The sequence below is a fragment of the Phaenicophaeus curvirostris genome, chromosome 13 (genome assembly GCF_032191515.1).
Source record: "Phaenicophaeus curvirostris isolate KB17595 chromosome 13, BPBGC_Pcur_1.0, whole genome shotgun sequence".
In the NCBI taxonomy this organism is placed as follows: Eukaryota; Metazoa; Chordata; class Aves; order Cuculiformes; family Cuculidae; genus Phaenicophaeus; species Phaenicophaeus curvirostris.
The window spans coordinates 18,855,764-18,877,376 of NC_091404.1; the positions used below are offsets into that span (position 1 = coordinate 18,855,764).

At 39.6% G+C, this 21,613-nt stretch overlaps 1 protein-coding gene across 6 annotated transcripts in view; it reads right to left on the reverse strand.

Moving 5' to 3' along the window:
* Positions 1–1,699: 1,699 nt before the first annotated feature.
* The window catches only part of DACH2 (dachshund family transcription factor 2), a 248,204-nt gene continuing 228,290 nt past the window's right edge, over positions 1,700–21,613 (reverse strand). The window contains exons 8-12 of one of the 6 annotated variants that reach the window (XM_069867528.1): positions 15,589–15,734; positions 14,919–15,066; positions 12,683–12,802; positions 9,576–9,641; positions 1,700–2,577 (exon numbers count right to left, since the gene is read on the reverse strand). In XM_069867528.1, coding sequence (XP_069723629.1) covers positions 2,540–2,577; positions 9,576–9,641; positions 12,683–12,802; positions 14,919–15,066; positions 15,589–15,734 — 518 coding nt within the window. In that variant the 3' untranslated portion in view covers positions 1,700–2,539. Of the gene's footprint in view, positions 2,578–9,566; positions 9,642–12,658; positions 12,803–14,918; positions 15,067–15,588; positions 15,735–21,613 lie in introns of all 6 variants that reach the window. The other 5 variants (XM_069867526.1, XM_069867527.1, XM_069867525.1 and 2 more) reach the window with 5 other exon arrangements.

The window sequence follows — 21,613 nt, forward strand, 5'->3', positions numbered from 1 at the left end:
GAGGAGGCGCTTTGTAGGAAAGGGGAGCTGCTGCTGCACCAAAACGGGTCTTCAGCGTCCCTCTGCTCACGCTTTTAGGAGGTGCCGAGGACACAGATGCAGCCGAAGACCTGCTACTCTCAGGCATTTTCATTTGAAAACAAACCAACCCCAAAACCTCAGTGAGAAGGTGTCCCGCTGGGGTTACTGGTGGTGCAGCTGCAGCCAAACAGCTGCCATCTGCACTTCTGCGTGAACTACCGAGCGGTGATTGGCCAGACCTGTTGCTTGCTGGGGCTTTAGAATCTTTTGCCAACAGAAAACATTAGTGCCCTGTGCGCTCGTTAGGCTGGGCTGACACAGAGAAAGCTCCGTGTCTTGGTTTGTCAATATTTACCAGGAGGTACCTAACAAGGACTTAACAACAGATTCAGTCTCTGAAGTTTATCAGTTCCTTAAATCTCATTTGCCAGTACTTTGACATTTAAAGCTATTCTGGGAAGGGTAAATTAGAAATCAATGATGTGCTCATCAACCCAGTATCAATGCAGCCTTAAGAAATGTAGATCAGCCACTGAGGGGAAAAAAAAGCTAAAATTGCCTTTATGGAGACTAAAGAAAAATGCAAAAATGCTACAATTTCAAAGCTGGAACTATTTAGTTACTCTACGTTTTGCTAAAATTCATGATACTGTGTAACTCTCCCAAATCTCTGCCCAGGTGTGATACCAGCGTTCGGTCCATCAATCAGAAACACCGCAGAATCCCAGGGGCTACTTCAAGTCCTTTTAAAAATAAGATTTAGAAATGAAATCCAAATGGAACCACAACTAAATTTAAGAAATATTCAAAGGTAGAATTTAAGTTCAGGTGCTGCAGTGTTTTACTCACACGTGAGAGAGTGCAGGAGCACTCATAATTCTTAGCACTCCTCTTTCTTCATATCATTCCATCTTTGATTGTTTGATCAATGGCAGTGGGATTACTGCAGTTATTAGAATGCCTGGAATAAAAATCAGGTGGAAAAAACCATGTTTGTACATTGAGAGACTATTCTGGTAATTAGTCTGATCACCTGTAAGACAGGGGCCAACACATCTTGCTGAACTGACACCTGGTGAAGCTAAAAGATTTCTTTTAGGAATGACAAATCAGAGGACTCTTTTCTGCTATGTTGCGCTGCATAATTTGAAGCTACGTTTTGAAAGCTGACAGAATTCTGTTAACCAGAAAAAAAATCTAGTGATAAAAAATGAAATTGTGAACGCTACAGAGATATGTGAACACAGCAGTGTCCACAATCAAAAGAAACACATTCCCTGAAGATCTATTTATTGAGGGGTTTTTGGTTTTATGTGACAGAGATTTAATTCAGGGGGTTTGTGTGTGAAGAGAGAAGTATGTGTGTATGAACATGAGTGTGCAAGTACTTAAGTGTCATGACTCTGACCCCTGACTGACAGCAGAGAGAGAACAGGTAAGTACTTAATTCCTCCCGTCTCAAACCTGCTTTCAGTCAGGTAGTTTGAGAAAGGAAGGGTTCGGTTCCAAAGTTGAGAATTTGTAACATACAATAATTAGGGAAATGTTTAATACCAACCCACCCTCTTTATTAAGTAATTTCTTCAAGTATTTTTAATAGTGCAAAATATCGTTTTGCATTTGTACAGTAACCATGGGAATTCACAGTCAAAAAAAAAATCTTAAAAGATTTCCAAAGTCAAACAAAAAAATTTTTAATACTGTATTTTTAGCAAGAACATTTTTAACAAAGAATGTGTACTTTAACTTAATATGGTACAACAGAGAAACCATACTTAAAAGTTTCCATTATCTAACACTCTACTGCATATTCATTTTTTCATCTTAAAAGACCAAAAGCCAAGCTGAACTGAGCATAAAAAAAAAGCATCAATTATAATCCTCATGTTACGTCAGCTATTAGGGTTTAGCTCACACTTTTGAATCGGTCATCTAATGAAAGGACAATTTTTACATCATTCTTTTAAAAAATGTACACACATTTCTTTTTAAAACGTAATATATATCGAGTATCTGCTTCAGTAAACAAAGCTTAATTTATAAACACAATCGAAACAGCTCCATGTTGAACAGTTTCAGTGATAAACTGGACTTGTATGATGTACAGCCAGTGAGGACCTTTGTGGCTTAAAATCATTGTGCCATTGCTATACAGTAACAGCTACCTCCTTAGAAAAAAAAAAAAAAGTCCTTTTTGGGGGGAACGGGGAATAATTCCTGTATGTGCTTAAAAATACTAAAACTCCTTTCTATCTCTGGGGACCTAAAAATGATCTGTTGCAACAGGCTTGGTTTGGTATGGTAAGCTTGTAAAAAGTCTCAATATTTCTTAATGACAATACGGCAGTTTTTCGATGCAGCAACAGTGAATTGCTCCAAATTGTCCTTCAAGTTTCATGCTACAAATCCTGTTTTCACACAGTACTGAAGGCATCAAAGGTTGGAAGGGACGTTTGTCATGACCTATATAGTCTTCAAATAGTGATCATTATACATTTTTCAAGAACAGGTGTTTCCTTCAGTACATAATAGTAGGTTTGATGTATGTTCTGTTTTCTGCAGAGAAAAAAAAAAGAGAAGAAAAAAGGTTAATCACACAGCTAAACGTCTGATAATTAATTGTGAGTTAGGTGGGTTTCCTTGTTTCTTTGTGGGCTTATTTTTTTCTCAATCCAAACTACCGAATGTAGAAGTGATACAAAAAGCTTTGCCATGTGAGTTTGCATTAAGGCTGGAAAAAGGCCCAGGTGACAGAGCTCTGCAAAGTCCCCGAGAGGTGACAGTCACGCAGCCAACGAGCCAGTCCCAGAGCCTCCTCGCGCTGGCACAGGGTGAGCACTCAGCCAGGCTGCAAACCCACCAGCCTGGTTCGTGCTGGCGCTTGCCGGCATCTGCTGAGGACAGGCTATAAATACTTTGCTTTGGCTTTTCTTCCCCAATGGCATTTGCTTTTCAACTGAATTCTGCTTTTCCTTCTTTGTTTTCAGAGGGTAGCCCGTGTTGTGCTGCGCACCTCCGCAAGGGGCAAACACAACGAACCCTTATTGTGTGCTCAGAACCTTCTAGGGAACAGTGTGTTAAACCAAAACTGCATTAATAAGCGTAACAGAAGTAAATCAATATCTGGTCTTGGAAAAGTGTTTATTCATTCAGAACCCACTACCTTTCTTTTAAAATTGTTTTTCTTTATTTAGGGAAACAAGTAGAAAGCCACTTCCTTCCTTCCTAAAAATACTCCTAGTTATAACCTATCAGCTGTGATTTTTCACATTAGGCAACTTCAAGCCCAGAGAAAAAAGAAAAATATATTAAAATGCCTCCAGAAACTAAAGCTAACAAGAATCCATATTCTCGTTCATTATACAATGAATCATGAATCTGCCCAGCTAAACCCGCAAGTCCTGATCTTGAGGATGATAGCAAAATGATAATGCTGAGAAACATTTTGTATAATGTTGACATCTCTCCCATTACTGTTTTACATATGCCAATACTGAACACTCATAAGGCAGGAACAAGTATTGACCTGCTAACTGACACTGATCCTTGGAGCAATCTCAGAGTTTGCCACATTTCAATTTCAAAATGCATTTCAGCTATAATATGAGTGATTTATCATTTAGCAGTAGCTGTCAAAGTAACCTCCTAGATAAAACAAAAACATCTGGAACCATAAACAGAGGAGAGCGGTAGCTGAATTTTAATCCAAATCCGACATGTTCACTTCATTAGGAACAGGAAACGGCTAATTAGTAATTGAATGTTTCATGGTTTTAAGGAGGCTCAGACTCTCCAAACAGAGATGATTTAATACGTATTTTGGATGTAAACAAGACAAAAGATCGGAAGAGCCAGGGACATAACATCTCCGGAGGAACGTTTGGGAGCATGGGAACCTCCACAGAAGTGACTTGAAATCAGTTTCAGGCCTTTGGCAGATGAAAATTATGGTCTAAAACTCAGTGGGGCAAGTGTTAATGCCTAGGGAAGGGGTAAGCAGAAATGCAAACACTAAACACTGGGTTGTTTTTTTTTTCCCTTTCTCTCCTCCTGACTATTAGGAAGATGCACCAGATTTCTCCCCGTTGCCGGCTGTGGCTGCTCTTGCCTGGAGTAAAGCAGGGAGCCAGTGATGGAATCTGCAGGTCAGCATGACCACCCTCAAAAAATCCTCTGAATCGTCTTTACAGGCAAACCAAAAGGCTGGAGCTCTGCCCAGCGCGTGTCTCATGAGGCAGAGTCCCAGCCAGAGCAGGTAACACCTCCAGCACCCAACGCCTGCACGGCCGGGCGTGCGCAGTGCCGGGTTACAAAGGTTCCTCTTCTGGGTGGCATTTACAGATGTGCTTGGTGAGCTGGAATCAGTAAGGAATAGTAACATTTTTTTCCTAAACTCATTTTAAAAATTATTTTCCCAGCTAAAGTAAGGAGTCGCCACTGAGAGTACTGCGGGCTGATGGACTGACTGAAGTAGGTTTCATTTTTATCTTCCTATTCTCTTTACTTCTCAGGGGAATTTCAATGGAAGTACCTGGAACAGCTGTAAGAGAGAAAGCTAATGCCAAAGCTCAAGTGCAGCCAGTCAGGAGATGTAACTGAGCCTTAGACAGAAAGTGCATACTTAAATATTTCCTTTTTTTTAAGTAAAGCTCTCAATTACTCTCCAGAAATTAAAATACTCTTTAGTTGCTGTACAAGGAACTTAACTCCATGGCATTAACAAGGTCATACGTCAAGCATCTATGAGGAATTAAAGTGTTAGGAGCTCCTGTGCTACCACTTAGACAGGAAAGATAATGTGATGTTGTCAAATTCCTGGTTTTGAAGAATATTCACCACCGCCTCAGTGTAGCTGACTGCAAGCTACATATCATTTTATAGTATTTTACTGTACTATATAGCAAAGATTTGAATAAATCTGTGTGCAATAAATGTATTCTTTTATTAGGTTTATCCCTTAATCAAATATTCATTTATGTGGGCTTCATTCTATTAAAAAATGAAATTATACAAAGGTGAGCAAAAGCGTAAATTTACAGTAGTTTAAAGCCTAATCTCATTCTCTAGGGGTAATATTGACAATATAAAAACTGTATAAATGATATTCCCTAACACTAAAATATGCTTATGAGCCTCCTGTGCATGTTATACTGCTTTACAACCTACAGTGAAATGCATGACTGACTTAATAAGCAAGACATTTAGAAAGGATTTCTTTTCCTCTTCTCAGTGTATAACACAAGTACAGATCTCAGTTTCTCAGTGAGGCAGAGCCTCTATTAATAATTGTAATTTTCCCTCGGGACGGTGGTGTCTCCCCTGAGTTGTTAGTGCAGGATATACATTCATGTCTCACACTCTCTTTTAGCAACAACATCATTGTTCATCTTTCTCTTTCAAGGTTTTAATATGTGTATAAAGGCCAAATTTAAAAGCAATAATTACCATCTGCATATTTATTAACTTTTTTAAAAAATTTCTTTTCTTCAGCCTATTCAGCATCTCTGATTTTTCTGAATCCTTTGTGAGGCTTTGTTTGTAATACCTTTGTTTTAAGTCTGTATTTCCATAGAAAGGCTTTAAAACAAAGTTCCCAGTGTAGCCTCACAACCTGCATGAAGATATGCACCCAGCAACACTGGTCTACAAAGCCAGTCAAGCAATTGTGAGTCACCAACACAGCTACAGGACTGTTCTGGTAAACTGATGGTGAAAGGCATTGGAGAAAGGAATTTGGGATCTGCTACATAATGAGAAAACAAGGATATATGTAACTAAATTATTCATGCAGTCTAAACCATAAACCCCAGCACTATGTATTGCAGAGTATGGACAGCAGAGATGAAATAATAAACTGAAAACCACACTGTGCCCGTGTGGGTGGAAGAGGAGCTGGGAGTGGAGCTGCTAAAATAAAGGTTAGGTGGAGTCAAAATGCAGCTGCATCTGTGGACAGGAAAATACTAGGCCTCTGGTTTAATCTTGAGAGTTTCTGATCATAGGATTCTGGTCTTTTCTTACATAGAACTGTAAATACTTGAACATTTTTTGCAGTGAAAGCAAGACCAAGATGATAGTGCTGTAATTTCCAAGGTGCTGAATTTCTCTCTTTCAGTTGCAGAGAACTGTCAAATTCCTTAGCGTGGCTGGTTTCAGGAGCTCACAGCATTTAGATGTATTATTTGATACAGGAACAAAATTGTTAAACCTCATAAAAACACTTCCCCTCTCCTTTCCGCCCCTGCCACTTGCACCTTTTTACCATAGGCTGGATTGGAAAACTGACTGGTTCCATTAGAATACTGAAAAAATACAGCCCAGTTTTCTAAATAATAAAACCCCAAAGACATGCCAAATATCAACAATCTTTGGCAAACAGATAAAAATAAGTTATTTGTGGTTACTGAGAGGTTTTGTGCCATCTCTCTGCCAGGTTATTTCACAGCCAAAGGCAGCAGCAGCTGCCCTGGGTCACCCTCCTGGTGCAGGTGCAGGGAACCACATTTCCTCAGAAGATTCTTTTCAGCTCAGGAAAGTCTGTCTGCCTGCACGGCTGCCTCCTTCCTGAAATTCAGTCTTTTATATTTTGTAAATTGTTATCATCAAGTATTACGGTAACATCTATTTTTTAAAATTTTAAGATAACATTGCTTTGCTGATTGTTCCAATATCCCCTAACAATGAAATATAGTAATACAAAAGTTAACTAAGGTATAAACATGCAAAAGGAGAAGTCTCCCTGCGATCATAAAATGATGTTATTTTCTGTTCAGCAGTTCATGTTACTGCTGTTCATGCTAATTAATTAAAGGAGCTGTTGCTGTAATGTGCAAACAGGGAATCTGAGAAACTGAGAGGGCTTTTAGGTCTCGGAGTGAAGTTAAGTCAATCTGGGCGCGGGCAATCAAATGTAATGAAATCACTTGTCAGTGCTAAGCTTGCAAAAACTGTGAAGTTTGACTAGGGAGTAAAAGGATTATAATTAGATTTCCAATAGGATAATAACTAAATGGCAGAAAGCAGTAAAGAGAAAATATTACTTTGTTAGCTAATGGTGCTGCTGTTCGGTTTTAGTTTTTATCAGCACACTTGTAGTTGTGCTAATTTAATTTGCTTTTATCAGCAAAAATGCACTTCTTGAATGGTACTTGAATGTCATTTGCAAAAATCATTGATCTGAAGGTGCACTTAATGACACCCAGTATGTTTATTTTATGTGAAACGGAGATCAGTTGATAAAACGGTTGATGCACCGTCCTGCTGGCCACACGTGAGGTACGGAAGCGAGACCACAAGGGTATCTGTGAGCCCACATCCCCCTCTCCTGCACCACGACCACAGCAGCTACCACTGCTCTGTTCTGTCAGCTCAAGAGCTGCTCCCAGACCAAGTGATGGTGGAGCAGAAGATCAGGTGCATGCAGGATAGAGTCATCAGACTGTAAAGTTGAAAAGAAGCTTTAAGTCTCATCTGCACAGAATTTCTGTTCAATTAATACACAAAAAAGAGAGAAAATGAGTCAACTAAATGGGAAGATTTATATTGCAGATCAGAATCCCAGTATATGAACAGCTTGTGTTAATAAAATAATTTTAAGAAATGAGCATAAAATATGATATGGCTTAATCACTGCGAAAGCCAGCTCTGCAGTATTTTCATAGTTTTCCTTTAAACTGTCTTAAGGAGATACTGGCAGTGAAACCAATTGAATTTCAAAGGGAAGCACTGTGTGAGTGATAGATTTCTGTCCAGCAGAGCTATTGACAACAGAAAAAGAAAGGTCTGCATTGATCTTAATGCTTTTTTTCTGTGCAATAGAGAGAGATTTTGGAAGCTTGGAAACAGCTTTGTGTTAGGGACACGTGTTTTGACCCTTTCTCCTCCCAGGGCCCAAGAAACAAAGGCAGCAAATGAAGGGGGCAATGAGAGAGCGGGCTTTAAATTGTTAAAGGCAGCAGTGCACGAGTAGCTGTCAAGTACAAAAACTGTAATCAAAGGAAAAGAGAATAAAAACGAAGGAGATGGTGCTACAGGACTGACACACTTTGAAATCTGAACCAGCTCTGTGAGCTCTTCAGAAACCTTTAGAACTGGCTGAACTCATCACACCTTTGCATATGAACAGGATTGCTACACCAAACTGCTGGAGGAGTCGGCGCTCGCTGCCATTCATCACTGCGGTGAAGACAAGAGGCTTTGCTGCCGAGGAGAACAGGACAGGTTTACAACTACTATCGCACAGGTCAGGTTCTGCTTTCACAGAGGGGCACCACGATACCAAACACAGTTGATATCCAGTTCTCCGTTTGTTCAGGCTTTTAACCTGAACAAGAAATTTATGATCCAAAGCCTGTTAAAACTAAAGAATGATGTAGTTGGGATCAGATTAAAAAAAAAAAAACCAAACCAACAAAAATCCAACCAAACGAAACCAAATACCACCAAAAGACCAACCTGAAATAAAAATTAGAAAATCACGAGTTTCTCTTGTACGTCAATAGATTACTGGAAGTGTAAGGAAGTTCTATAAATTCCTTCTAGTGAGTAAACAGTTGTTGCAAGTGGCTATGCATCATTTTCTCTAGTTATTTACAATGATTGTTGATGAGAAGACATATTTGAAGCAACTGTAATTTTTGTCCTTCAACTGGAAATTGCATTAACTTCCCTTCTTTGCTAGATTCTGTCCCGATGCAACAACTCTCAGAATCTTTTTGAAGAACTTCAGCACCCATCTCAGCAGATATCATAGACCATAAATGGTAGGAACATTTTGCTTGTCACATTTAAATACACGAGTCCCAAGAACTTATCTAATATTTTGACTATTTTGAGCAGCAATGATTTTGGAATTGCAATATTTAAAGCATAACTAATCATATGCACACATGGATATACACACACACGTTCTGTGCACATAAAGGCATTGCAGTAAAGCTGTGGTTCTCCTCCTTTGCGATGCATAGGATATGAACCTAAAATCACAAAAAGCAACAGCACTAAAAATATTTGAAACCCTTCCTGTACAGTTGGCAGATGGCCGGCAGATGCAAACCAGAAGTGTGCAAAGTCACACCTTCAGCAGTTGGGAAGCGCTACGAGTTCCGTCTGTCCCTATCACTGGACTGCAGTCCTGCCCCTGTGCAGAAGGGTCTGACGCCAGTTACTTCGACGCAAGTTGTATTTCACACAGCAACTGCACGATTCGGTAGAAAGGATGGAAGTGCTCTAAGCAGCAGCAGTTACAGAAAGAGGCTGCTGTCTCCTGACTGCTACAGTAGTCAGCGCAGAATGGGATGGTGTGCAATTCACGTGACTGAATATATCTGATCACTAAACATGAGTTGCACACAGCTGTGCTTAAACAAATTTGATTTCGGTTCTTGTAAAGTACTGACCTTACAAAAGGTTTTCTCTTTTGAACAGTAAACTAAAATGAAGTTGTGTCATTTACATTTATCTTAAAGCAGGAAAAACAGAGTAGAAAATTATTCTGCTTTTCATTTAATTTGTAACGTGGCTCGTGATAAACAAGTGTGTGGTACCTACTGCACCTTGCATTGCTGCACTGTCATGTTGGGTTCCATTGTGTTCTATTTCCATATCCGGGATTCCAGCATCTGAAAGACATGACATCGAAGATTAATGCGTTCCCCTTTGTCCTTCTCTCATGCATCTTTAGAAAAATATTTATAGCAAACTAGGGTGATCTCCAAGTTACAAGGTCTTGCATAAAACATTTGGTCTTCATAGAATTTTCAGTAGTAAATTGTTTCCAAACTGTGCAAACATTACTGGTCTCACTGTGAATTATTTTTAACGTGCTTCACATTTGTCTGGCGATCAGATAAGAACCAACACATTATATTAATATATCTGTAAAATTCTCTAGAAAATGAGGGCATCTGACATATGAAAAATAAAAGTCAAAATTAAACTGTGATAACATTAAAGTGCACTGACTGTCCTGGCCAGGTAGCTGTGAAGCACAGAATTAAAGAATGCAGTCAATGCCAGACCTGTTTGAATGCGTATCAGTTTGTGTGTTATAGATAAGGATTTAAACTGCATTTAAAGACTCAGCTCAGAACGTTGTAAGCTTGCATTATCGCCTCAACAAAATTACACGTGGTATTACGTGAAACATTCCCAGATTTCTGAACTTTATAAAAATGGATTGCGCTCTTTTTTTTTTTCCACATTGAGAGTCTCATAATGCTACGCACTTTTGAACTATTTAATCTCATATTGATAATACCTCTGTACGCACAGCCCTCCAGGGTGGGGGCTCAAACACCCCAGGGCGGTGTGATAACAGATGCCATTATCCACCTTGTGCCAACAAGGATTAGCATGAAGGGTATGTGATTTGAATCCATGGCACCTCGAATTCTGGAGAAACATCTGCTTCTCTTACAATACAGCACTTACATACTTAGAAATTAAAGCAGGAAAAAAAAAAACCCCACACCTGAAAGGGAGCTGTGTATACAGATTTGAAATTTTTTTTGGTGGAGAAGCCTGTTGTGGATTTTCTCAAACAGAGAATAACTGTACAGTTGTTTCTCAGGTCACTTCAGCTGCAGGTATCGCAAAGATGACATTTTGCTGGTCACCCTACAGCCTGACCAAACTCTGTGTCAAAGCAGGGGAACCCCCTGAAGTGCAGCCACGCATGGCAGAGCAATACAAGTAATAGCTTAGTAATACGTGTAATTAAATATGTGTGATGCATGCATATAGTGTCCTACAAATATATATCAGCATATAAATAATATTTCCATGTATACAGTTTTCTCTTACAACATTACAAGTGACTGAATAAGAGAAACCCTATGTAATAGCAGATTCCTGTTGTGAAGGAAAGCTGAGGGCACATCTACTGATCTAAAAAGGTTCTTTCTTTTCAAACCTTTTAGAGCACACGTATATCTGTAAAATGACGAAGTCATCTTTAACTAATAACATCATCTGTTAAATGAGACAGACTGTCAGAGTTAAATTAAAAATATTCAGAATAGCCCTTCACATTTTGTTGTCATAAAATTGTACCTGCAATTAAATTGTGGATTAAGATGCTAATGAGCTACCTGATTTGCATGTGCAATCAGATTAGCATGTAAATATCAGCTTCTTGCAGGCACTAACATATATATGACTACCTGAGTGTGCCTGCAAATCAAAACGTTAGCAGCCAGGCCCACAGTAGCAGATGTAAAGATCTGTTAATCACATTGCTGGCACGTTGGTACCTTTTAATTTGTGGTTTCCAGAACTGCTGAGTGCTCCTAACTGCCGTGCAAGCACCAGCAATGGCAGAATGGGGGGGGTTCACCTTATAGAACACGGGGGGTTTAGGTGTTTTCTGACATTCATCTCAAGGTGCTGACTGTCTGATAAACAGAGCCAGCACCTTGAGATGAATGTCAGAAAACCTGGGCATTTTTCTGATCCAGGGGAGGTGGTGGAAAAGGTTTCTGCTGGCTCTGTCCACCCACTGTCCCTTGGGTCATCGTCCCTCATCGCGGTGCGAGCTGTATATCCAGGCCTGAATCACCACCGCTCAGTGTCAGCACGTCAGAAAACCAGCCAGTGCCTGGTTACAGTGATATGCTGGACTATAAAAGCAGCAGATGAGAACACCTCTGAAAGATGTTGCTCTTGTACTTAGAGAGTTTATATCTCTTAGGTGCTCCAGATAAATCAGAACCTGCAGTGCACTGTAGAGTGCTGGGATGGCAGTTCACGCAGACAGGCTTGCCCTAACTTTAAACAACGGTTTGGGTAGCCCTCACAGCTGAGACCTCCAGACAAGCTAAACTCATCACTTTCCCTCAGCAGCTCAGGCAGGTTTCGCAGTCTGCTGATGTTATTACGGCTCAGTTGCTAAAGTGCCCAAAGCAGGCAGCACAACGTTAACGTAAAGGCTACACGACACACAAAAAGACTGAATGTAACTCTGATTCATGAGCCTCTGCAGAGGCTGAGAGCTACGTAGGACCCCACAGACCAAACCTTAGCTACAGAGCTTGGAAGGAATTAAAACTCAGCGCAGTCCGGTCTTAAAGATTCAAACCAAGGCTCTACACTTTGGCCAGAACCCTATTAAGCAGGAGATGCAAATCCTCCCACTACTCAACTGTTTAGGACATTAACTGATTTGCTTTTGCTTCACAAGAATATTTGGGAAGTATTCAAAACTTTAAATAAGTCAGCTCTGGAATCTGGTATGTATTTAACAAACCTAATAGATCCTGAGGCTGAGCAAACTTCAGCCAAACAGCTTTTAAAATGAAGCTCAGCAGCTCTAAAAATGAATCTGCCGCGAGAGAAGAGTTCAGAGAACCTTATAGGAACCAAATTTCACATTGTCTTAGCTGGCACTGTAACAGATTTCTCTGGTAATATATTCAGCATTTCTTGTCATGTCTGTGCAAACCGCTCTGTCTGTTTCTCTAGTTGCAGACTTATTTATTTTTTTAATTCATGACCCAGAGCACATGGCCTGAAATAGATTTTTAATTATTTCAGAAAAGGATTTTTTATTCTGGAATTTGCTTTGTGCATCATCTTACTTTTTTTTCATTCAATTAAACATCACTTTAAGCTAACTGTGAAAGGCCAACTAAGACATTACCATTTAACATCCTGAGACCGTCACCTGATGTGGCCTGTTTAAGCGCCTGTTCCACTTGTTCTCTTCTCTTTGATTCGAACTCCAAAGCTTCCTGCAATTTTCTCTTTGCTTTCTTTTCCTTCTTCAAGCGTTTCTGAATTGTAGCTGAAATGTAAATATATTGTAAGAAAGGCTATTAAATAACAACTAATATATAATGGAGACGGTAAAGGAGTTTACACTCGGTGTTCAAGGGCCCAGTTCTAGCTTGAGAAAAAAAACAACTGGCATGAGTCTGATATAAAAACAAAAAAATTCCAAGCCATATCCTGTACTGAAACAATGAACAACCCCAAAGGGCTTTAGATTGTGTTAAAGATCCTAAATCTTATTCTTTATCCTTACTCTGAAACAGCCGCACAGAGTTAAACCTCCTGACCAGAGGGCAGTGATCTGCAGAACCTATTGGTTGAGCAGATCACTGGCTTAAACTAATTTCTAGCAACAGCAGCAATGTACATCCTCAAAACTAAATAAATCTCTCACCCTTCATTCTAACCTTTTCCCTTAATGCTGAAAATTATATTGCACCCTCCTCCTCCAAGAGTTCTATCCAGACAGACCATCCGAACACACTGCCCTTTTAAAATTACCCTCTAGTTTGGAGTCAAGTCTGCTAGTGTGTACACTGACAAATACTGCTCACCAGCATTGTTAGAATGAAAGCTGCATTTATACAAGAAGTATTTTGCAATCTCTTTTATTTATTCACTTCTCCTGTATGTTTGATACCTGTGAATTTCAAATCATAAAATATTGTTAGAAAATTTACTCAAAAATTTCTTGGAAAATCCAGAGTTATTTACATAACTTTGTGACCACTTGTTCATCTCTGAGACGCTTACTAAATTATGAACATCAAAATGTGATCTGTAGAACGTAAGTTTGGAAAACTGAGCCACCCATGTGAAAAACCTTGCTCTGACTTTCTCTAGTAATAAAGATGTGCATGTGATGATGACCTGAACGACAAAACATTTCTGAGGGTACCTACTGTTGGTGAAATTCTCTTTTGAGCTAGAAGCTAACTAATTCTGTGAATGGCTTAAGGCTTTTGTTGACTTAAAAGTGATTCAGGAGGTGCTGTCTGCCTACACACAGGTAAGCGTTGTTTTACAGGAGTACAGCAATCTCATACACACCTAGACTGGTGTGATGCAACATTTCTGAACACCCACTGCAATTTAACAACTCCAAGAGTAACTACTGACCCCTCCCAAATCAATTTGTAAGTCCCCTCCTTTGTTGCCCCTTACCAAGACTTGATGCTGCAGACAGCTCTGTTCTGCACCCCTAATTTCAATTCAGAATGCTCAGGAGCTAGTGCTTGGCACCTATACTTTTTGTCTTATCTCGTTTCATCTTTCTGATTTCATGGATGTAATCTAGAAGTAGCTTTTGGCACATAAAGCATTATTCTTCTCCTTTAGATGCAGATTTGAATTTTAAAAAGAATACTGCCTTCTTTGCAATATCACAGCGAAAAATTCAGATTTACCAATTTAATTGCCTCTTATTATCAAAAGCTTCTCAATAGTCATGGTTTTGTCTTAGAAGGTCCCATATGGGGAGCGCTATTGTATCTCAGTCTTCTGATGGGAAAAAAAAAATTACCTAGGGTTATTTGCTTCAGATCTTGTGCTTGGGTAGGCAACTTCTTGTAGTTCTATCTATTTTCTTGCACTGAAGTGTTCTACAAGAAAAACTAGCTGACCAGCACCTCAGCTATGGAAATGTGGGCTACATAATAGTAAAGTAACGAAAGATAATCACCTAAATACCCAAATCACCTAAATACCCAATATTATCTTCCTCACAGTATGACTGATCCTCAGCGCTTGGAGGATAACAGCAGAAAACAAAAGAAATTAAAGCTGTCAAATGAAGAAAATCGGGCTGGGAATACACAGGCGGAGGGGTAATAATACATGTGAAAGCCATGAAACCGAACCAGCTTTCCTCCACAGAACCAGCCAAAACGCCCTGCAGCCAGTTACCCTCCAGGAACTAATCCTTCAGTCACTGTTCTGAATGCTTACAGAAAAGTGTGCTTCATTCTGGTTTTATTAAATTTAAATCTTTCATTACCAGTGCTAGTGCACCTCTGCATTACGCTGAAGTATGAATGTCAGTTAACTCCAAGTCCCCAGCAGCTCCAGCTGGAAATGCCAAAGGGTTATACATTTAATAGATATCTAAACTCCATTTTTCATTCACTCACCTCTGCTTTGCAGCTCAGCTGTGAGTTGCCTTTCCAAGCTCTCTCTCAGTTCTCTCTCTCTACAAAGCTCCATCTTTAACTCTTTCTTTTCCTGCTGTATCTGCTTTTCCTGGACTCTGGCGTTGTCTACAGCCACTTTCAGTAGGCCCTAAAACACACACAAATTTAAGATCTGAAAACACCATTTTGTTTCAGCAGTGACAAAATTAACCCATTTGTTTCTTGAGGAAAAGAGAAACCTTAAATGCAGGAACCTATAGACCTAGAATGCAACTGGCCATTCGAAGCAGCTCAAAGTTACAGATGAGCAATGTTGTGGCACGGAATCATTCAGTAGAGCTTTTGCTAATTCATCCTACAGATGTGGTTCATTACAAACCAAGTGCCATATCCTTGCTGACCTTGGTTGGCTGCAAGGAGAAGCAAAGGTGGAATAATGAGCCTGGTGAATTTTAATATGACCATTATTGCCAACTACTACGTCAAAAAGACAATGTATGGAACCCTTTCGCGATCGATAATGCCAGACAGTGGACATCTAAGCATTACATTAAATAAAAGAAATTAGAATTGCAGATACAAAATAGTTTCTGAAACTTTTTAAAGAGACTGAAAGAGAAGCACATTTTCTCTACCACGGGATAGCCCGGCCCCACAGAGAATCATTTACCTGAATGTTGGTTAATAGTGTCTCTACCGATGAAAGACCATCAGCAAAAAGAAACGGCGCTGGAAATCCTGGAGGCAAGGCCTGTCCGGCCAGTTGGACTTTATCTAAGGTTGGTTTCATTATTGGAATGGCAATTTGGACCTCTTCTGTAAAGACAGGTTTAAAAACAACATCAGAAAGCATTTGAAACAGGTAAATTTAATTTCTAGAAATTAGCATTCTGTTTACCTGGAAGCCAAAATACAAGTCCATTAATAGAGCTGACACTGTTTCAGTCTTTGGGCAGCTGTGGTCCCTAAGGTACAATGATAAATACACTGAAGATGGTAACACAGCTGTAACGGAGTAAGGAGTATTAATATCTCAAATTCCACAGACTTATACTGCAGAATCATAACAGCATTATGCAGTTCATTAAACCTGGGTGACCTTTCTTCATTCTGTCATATTTGCCGTGTATTTTTTGTTGCTATAACCTTGACAAAATTCTAATCAAGAAATGTATCACATCTCTCAACTCCTATAACGTTCTCTTCCCATACTCAGCAGTAAATAATCTCCACTGAGTCATCCCCTCCTGCTCAGCTAGCATCAGCTCCACGTTGTCAGTAAAGTGTCAGCGCAGGTTTTCTTAACAAGTCCCCTGCTCTGTCAGCCTTTCCAGCCCAAAATGCTCTGGTGACTCCTCTCTCCCGGAGGTGCGGAGCGCGCGGGGCCACGGGGGCTCCAGCACAGGGCCTGGCTCCTGCCATTCGCCGCACGGAACAGGACTGGTGCGTCCCCTACGAACTGGAGATCCGGGACCCGGCAGCCTCCCCTTCACTCGCTCCTTCAAACAGATCGTGTTGTTGCAGATCAAGCTGTGCATAGACAGCAGAAATGCGAATCCGCAAAGAAAGAACATCATTAGTTAATTATTTCCCCAAAATCCTTTAAATTGTGATGAATCGGTACGATCACCGATGAACATACAGTTTGTAATAGGATAATTCAAATATATTTTAGTATAGGTACATGTATCTCCTCTCAGATCTGTAAGTACTTCTTCACCATGTATTAATTTGAAACGTAACTTTATTGCTGAAAAGCACAAAATTAAAATCTGCTGGCAGGCTTTAAAGCCAAATGCTGAACATTTCTTTTACTCTGAAACATTAAAAGAATATTTCTGTGTAATATTCCAGGGAAATCCAGTCTCTATATATTATGTTCCTGCACTTGCAGAAATCATGAAGAATATCTTCTCAGCAATTGCTTTCTAGTAAAGCTCACGACTGATGTATTGACCGTAAGTTCATGATGCATGTGTTTTCTAAGGGCAACTGCACAGCCAGTCCTGATAGTTTCATTTATCAAGTGTCTCGGTCATATTAAAGGCAGGATTTACAATTAGACCGTACCATATTCAAAAGGCTCCTTCTCCCACCTCTCTTATTAAAAACAAACCTCAGAAAGAGCCTGCCAACAGTGAATTAAACCTGGGTGTCTCCAGAGCAGCACCATTATCGGGTTAACAAACTCCAGGACCCTCTGCTGAGCTGCCGGCACTTTTTGCTGTGTTGCTGAAACGCACCGGCCGACAGCGAGCCAGGAGCATCAGCAGCCCTCAAATATTCTTTGAAATCTCTGTTTAGGGAACGTTTTGTTTTCACTGCGTAAGTTCATTAAACGGAACGTGTTCATAACAATTCTGTCAGACTAATCCCAACTAAAGGCAGTAACCTCTACGCACCTTCGAAGCTACATTAGAGACTCTGCTCGTGGAATTTAAATGATCCAGTTGGAAAAAAAACCAACTCTGGCACCATACTCAGACTACAGAGCTTGTGCTGACACCGACAGGGCATTTCTCATATTTAAATATCTTCTATCAGTGGCAGAGTTTTTAAAACAAACTGATTAGAGATAACAGCTACCCCACAGAGTCACAAGAGACGAAACAGAAGTGGCATTTGAAAAAAGAAAGTCATACAGGAAGTATGCATAACAAAACTAAAGCTGCTTTAAAATCTCTAGAAATCCTACTTTTTTGGAGATGAAAGTAATAACATTAAATTGGCTGAAAGGAAGATTACTATTGACTGTGAAGACAGGTGTATGGTCTATGGTTTGTAATGTTACTGTACAGCAGATTGAAGTTTCAAAATAGTATTACTCTTCTTTAAAGAGATAGATACGGCTAAATTAGGTGCTGCTTGCTGCAGTGAGGATCAAATGCAAAAAGAATCATATTTCATCAGACCTAGTCAACACCAGGAAAATAAATAGAAATATAAGAGGTATGCAGGCAATGATTCATTTTGATAATCTGGCCCAAGAGAGACACATAGAGACAGCACACAGATCTAAGCTTCTACCAAAAGACAAATAGGACACAGAGGGTGGGAATTGGGATGACAGTGTAGCAGAGGTCACATCGATTTTCAGCAGCAGTTTTCACACAGATGAGATAACCCTGGACTCTATTTGGCCCATTGTTCATATCCTACCTGTCCCAGAAGCAATAAATTTCCAAGTCCCAGAAAAAGGGCAGTAAAGAAGAAGGATTCTACTTATGACTTCTTATGATTAAGTTTTTGTGCTAACCAAACATGCTTTGCAGACCAAGGTCACATTGCATGTTAAAGTCTGTAATAGCTGAAAACTAGAAGCAGCACATTATGTTTTAGCGTATATGGGTAGAAACTGTCAAACCATTCATCTTTTTTTTTTTTTTCTGATTGAAATCACACTCTGCAAAGATGAATGATAAATGCATTAGAAATCTATTTCAATCTTGTAATAGGTCTTCACATCTGAACGGTGTCTACATCTTGCCCATATTCTGAATAAGTGCAGTTAGGCAGAAATTTATTAGCTAGACTGGAGAAATCATAATTGGTAAAGCAATTAAAAATATCATGTGTTGGAAGCAGTTTTTGTGGATTGCATCAAATGCATCTCTTTAACAGGAAAAAAATGTTGATTTCAGCATTTTGATTTTAAAGAACACTAAAAATATAAATGCTAAAAGCTGCACTCACACAGAGAGTACAACAGAATAAGCAAGAAATAAAGCTAGGACAACTACAATCTAACCAAGGACACAAACAACCTTTCTGTTTATTGAAGCAAAGTGGGAACTACTTTTATCGAGCTTGTTTGTTAAACCTGCCATGCTTTATAATAGCATTCAGGAATCCATTTAGAGTGCAGTCTTTTTATTTTAATTTCTAGCTGGCATCCAGATGAATAGACAAAAGCAAGAAGTATATTGCAGAGAAAAGAAAGATGCAGTAAACACTAACAGTGAATGGAATATTATCCCAGGAAAGCACATGGAAATCTGCTAGAATGTTTCTTGTTCTCAATTCAATATAGTAAAGTATTTCATCTGCTGTCTTCTGCCTAAGGTGCAGAAATGGGGATTGGAAAAAGAAGCATCAACCTACAGCCTAAACGCAGCCCTGGGAACACAAGTAGCGCCGATTGCTCCCTGTGTGACGGCGTGCGGCCCAACCCAAAACGCAATTTTATTTGCCAGCTGGTTTAGATTCTTTCAGGAGGCATGTTTTTAAACCCATCATTCATACACCTCAGGCACCTGACATGTCACATCCCCCTCAAAACAAGGTAGAAATATCAAAGTCACGACTTAGAGACTGCCTAATACTAGTCAGACCACCAAGTGACTTCTTCACGTGCACTTCAAAATTTCATCTATCTGGAGCTGTACAAGCATTATTTGCTTCAAATATCTTACATAATATAACGCCTGCATGAAAAAAGTACGTGGCATATGGAGAAGAGAGTAACTATTTATACAGAAGTTATAGTTATTAACCTGTTAGTTACTAACTCAGACATTTGATCTCAGAAAGCCTTCAGCCAGCACTAATAAGACTGTCTTCAACGCAGATGGCAGCTGGGTCACTCCTTTTCCCTGCCTCATGGTATGCAATTTAGAAACCCAAGGACTAAAATTGTTTATCACAATTATAATTCTTTGAGCTTCATATTTGAGTGATGGGGATTACATTCAATGGGCCATAGTTACAAAAGAACAGCCTAGACACTCTAAAGGACCTTTCTGACCTTTAATAAAATGAAACAGAGCGTCTGCAACACCAGCTGAATTTCCTATGCTACTCATCTCTGAAAATAAGTTGATACATTTCTTTTGGAAATATCATTATTGATCCAAATATTTTACATAATCATCCAGACCAATATATCTTTGTAGTGGCAAGAGGTCCCTCAATTCTCAGTTGTTTATCCGCTTCACAAAACCAGGAATTGGCAGCCAAACATGGGTATTTTGACATTATTAGGCCATAAATTCTGGGGGTTTTACTTCAAACAGCAGTTTTCAAAAAAAAGCGAGACTTCTTAATTTAATTTTAAACCTTGGCATCTCCTGTGATGCTTAACCAGAAACTAGAAGAATAATTTTTTTTTATAGTAAAGTATGAAAAACTTGTACTCTGAAGCACTGTTTATTTCAAATATATCTGCAAGGACAGGGACTTCAGCATCTTAAGAACTCTGCAAATCCTCCACCTGCCTTTTTCTCCCTCACTCGTTGCTTCTCTGCCAGGAGCCAGGCACTCCTGCTCATCAGTAGGAAGAGAGAGACCTCCTCCTAACCTGGCACCAAGCAGACGTAGAAATTTACTGCTTTAACCTTGCGATTCAGGTGCCAAATTTAAAGTCACTGCTGTTTTTCTTAATTACAGTCCCTGAATGAACAGGGTCAATGAATGCAACTGGGGAGTAGCTGATTAATCCAGTGCACTCGCTTTAAATCAGACTTTATTTCATTTTCAAACGATTGATACAACTTGATAGCACGCAGGCATTTTTCACTACTGAGCTTTGCCATAAAGCAACCTCACTTTAAAAACAGTATCTAATCATTATATATACATTTCCAGGCTGCCTTAAAAGCTTTTGGAATCTATCACAAAACAGTAACATCAACTGTGCTGCACTTCATGGTGTCCACGTCCTGGCTGGTTCTCATCCAGGCCCTCTGAAATCAGTAATTTGGTCCTGAAGAAGTGTTGAATAAAACCCTTCCCTGGTTTTCAGCAGGGGCGGGGGGAGTGAAGACCATGCCTGTTAGATTTAGAGCGATGTGCCAGCTTAGGAAAAACTGAGTATTTGAGCAGTGACAAAAGAGACAGCAATCTGTGCAAGCAGAGCATTCCCCACCGTTCCAGAGACCTGCTCCCAGGGACTCTGAGGGTGTATTTTCCCAAGGGACGTCACAGAGCAGGCACCGAGAGTTTGAATAGGAAAAGGAGGCAAAAAGCAGAGAAATGAAAATTTCACTAGAAGAGGATGAAATTACAGTTTACAAATGGTCTTTATCTATGCACTCTTTATCAAGAGGTGCGTAATTATACAGCTTTGACATTTTCATCAATGTACTCTCATTAATAACACAGAAAATTATACCTATTTATAACTTCAACATATTTACAATATATTCTGATGTTCACATGGCACTGACGGTAAAAACACCTGAAAATATTTTATTAATCCAAGCCTTAAAAAAATAGAACCTGAGTTGGATGACATATGAGGTTTGCAATAATAACAAATGAAATTGAGAAGTGCAGTAATTCACTAGCCAGACACCAGAACCGAAGGGTTTCCACGCAGGTAACCTCAGTTGCAAGTTCACTATGTGCAGATTAAGAAAAGCAAATACAAGTGATGTCGCCTGATTAAATTCTGTTCATTTAAGAGCACCATTTGTAAAATTCAGGCTACTAATAAACACACAAAAAGCCTTCAAAATGTTGGTTTTATACTCACAACTATTTACGAGTTATGGTTTGTCTGTGTTGTTATTATTCTACCTGCTTTCTCCTATGAGCTGCTCCTCGGGCAGGTTTTGTTAATCTGGATTCCAAAACATTGTAAGCTGTCCTGTGCTTTAAGCTGCTTCTTCAGCTACGCAGAAGCTCAGGTGCTATCGATCTGCATTTTCCATATGGCAATTTAAATTAACTAGTTACGTGCAGCCCATAATAGCACC